The sequence below is a fragment of the Pygoscelis adeliae genome, unplaced genomic scaffold (assembly GCF_000699105.1).
Source record: "Pygoscelis adeliae isolate BGI_AS28 unplaced genomic scaffold, ASM69910v1 Scaffold15, whole genome shotgun sequence".
Lineage (NCBI taxonomy): Eukaryota > Metazoa > Chordata > Aves > Sphenisciformes > Spheniscidae > Pygoscelis > Pygoscelis adeliae.
The window spans coordinates 6,056,821-6,058,940 of record NW_008824988.1 but is presented as its reverse complement, the minus strand read 5'-3'; the positions used below and the strand labels follow the sequence as shown (position 1 = coordinate 6,058,940).

Genomic DNA, 2,120 nt, shown 5'->3' with positions numbered 1-2,120 from the left:
GAAGGTCCAACAAGGAATGGAACTGAGTAAGGGGGAAACCAGAATAAAAAAGGCCACTCTCAGACAAGCACTGACCTTTTTTATTAACCACAGAAAAGAAGTCATCGCTACCTTATCTGTGCACAGATTAGGGCTGCCTTCTGCACAGGCAGCTGAGGAACCTTCCCCCTTTCTGCCTTCATGGGTGATCCCCCACATGGGGAATTTCCCCACAGTGCAAGAGACTGACCACGGCAAATCCAAAGTCGAGGTGTTTGCAAATGCTCTCTTCCTTATCTCCCATGATGGCAGTGCCTTAAATACCCCAAATTACATTCTCAGTCTGACTGACTAAACCGCAGAAAGGGTTTTTTTTTCTTTGCTTCTTTACTTGCTTTTTGAGTTGCCACAGTTGTTTTTGTTGTTGTTGAAGTTTTTTTTACTCATTCTTCTGAGATATATGAGTGAAAAGCAAATGAGAAATTATAGGCAATACTCTTACTGCATACGAAAACTCAGTATAAAACTTCTAGCCAGATCTTTCATATGTTACATGGTAAAACAGTACCCTCTGGAAAAAACTAGCACATGCCCTTGAGCTGCCACTGATCTAACAAAAGCATAAGGATAGGAGTAGAGCCTGGACTGAAAGATTGCTTTCTCCTGTGTGTATGAAAACAGCACAGCAGATTTAATTAAGTATCTAGCTGAAAGAAATCACCAATTCTTATATGGTTTTAAGAGGACTAAATCAGTTGTTTCCGATACGTACGTTTCTGATATAAAATCTTGTGGTTACTAGTTTATTGCCAAGGGTTGTGATACAACAACTAAAGAACCAAAAAGAAAAGTTTGTGAAATGTTATAGGAGGGGTAAGGTTTACAGTGGAACCTACTTCAGTGGGGCAAATATGATATAGTCCGGTATACCTAACCTTGAATCACCTGTTACAATGCATTTTATCCCCAGTAAGGTTTACTTCACATTATAACATCAGGAACAGTGCCTCTGCATGTATATGAAGTTGAGTTTCCTTTAACACTGTTTAAATACTGCAACTGAATAACTTCATTCAACCTTTCAGATTATGAAAACAATTAAGATCTAAGATTAAAATTATACTTGGTGCCTGTAATTGAAAAGCAGATGAAACAGGCGTGCACAAATGTTTCATACCATTTTCTTCAGGCTGCAGGTCTAACAGGTCATCTATGGCACCTAAGAGAAAAAAAAAAGAAAAAAAGAAAAAAAGAAAAAAGAAAGGCAACAAAGGAAGATCTGCAGTACACTGACAATCGGTATGTATACATCTAAAGGTAGTTTTCTTAAGTCTCTTCACCTGAGTTCTGCTTGTGGTTACAATTTCCTTGTAACGTGGATATGACATCCTTGCCATTGTCAGCTGTAATCAAGATCCATAAACATGTCAAACTGCACTTGGCACAAGACCATGCTTATAAACAATGTCACTATAAGATCAACATGCAATGGTTGTTAGTATTCATGTTTAAAATTAACCTGGTCACAATGGATGAAAGTCCCAAGCTATAAGCATTTCTAAGAAGTGAGGAAAATTACTGAATAATAACCTGGGGGGGATCTTCCTCTGAATCACCGCTTGCCACACTAGCCCATCTCCAGGCTGAGGGCACCCAACCGAGGCAATTGCAAGAATCAGACAGGTCTCTGCTGTCCTCCAGAAGCAGAGAGACTTCTTTTAGAAGCTTGTACTTACACAGGCCAGGAGAGAGCACAGAAGTGCCCAGAACCTCATCACTCCCTAAATCGCCTTCCTTAACAATATGTTCTTCCTCATGACGCCACCTCTGGGAATGGGGAAAAGGAATCTTCCCCCAAAGCACCCCAGGTCAGGATATACGTAATAGCACCTCTTCTCCTGCAGGAAAATAAATGGGCTAAGACCAATAGGAGAGAAAATGTATAGCTGAGGGTTTTAGGCTATCAGAGGTGAAAAAACACCACTGCGCCCCAGCTGTAACTACCTTAAGTTCTGAGCAAGTTTCTTAGATCAGACATGGAGTCAAAACAATCATCTACATTCTGTCTATCGGTGAAGAGAAAGACACCTCCCTCAGGTGATTAATACCATTTAAGATATGTAGCAAAACAGAGGGATGAG

At 40.3% G+C, this 2,120-nt stretch overlaps 1 protein-coding gene across 1 annotated transcript in view; it reads right to left on the bottom strand.

The window, feature by feature from the left end:
• Positions 1–913: 913 nt before the first annotated feature.
• The window catches only part of ICA1 (islet cell autoantigen 1, 69kDa), a 39,591-nt gene continuing 38,384 nt past the window's right edge, over positions 914–2,120 (bottom strand). The window contains exon 6 of the mRNA XM_009326107.1: positions 914–1,198. Within this exon, the coding sequence (XP_009324382.1) occupies positions 1,053–1,198 (146 nt within the window). The 3' untranslated portion in view covers positions 914–1,052. The remainder of the gene's footprint in view (positions 1,199–2,120) is intronic.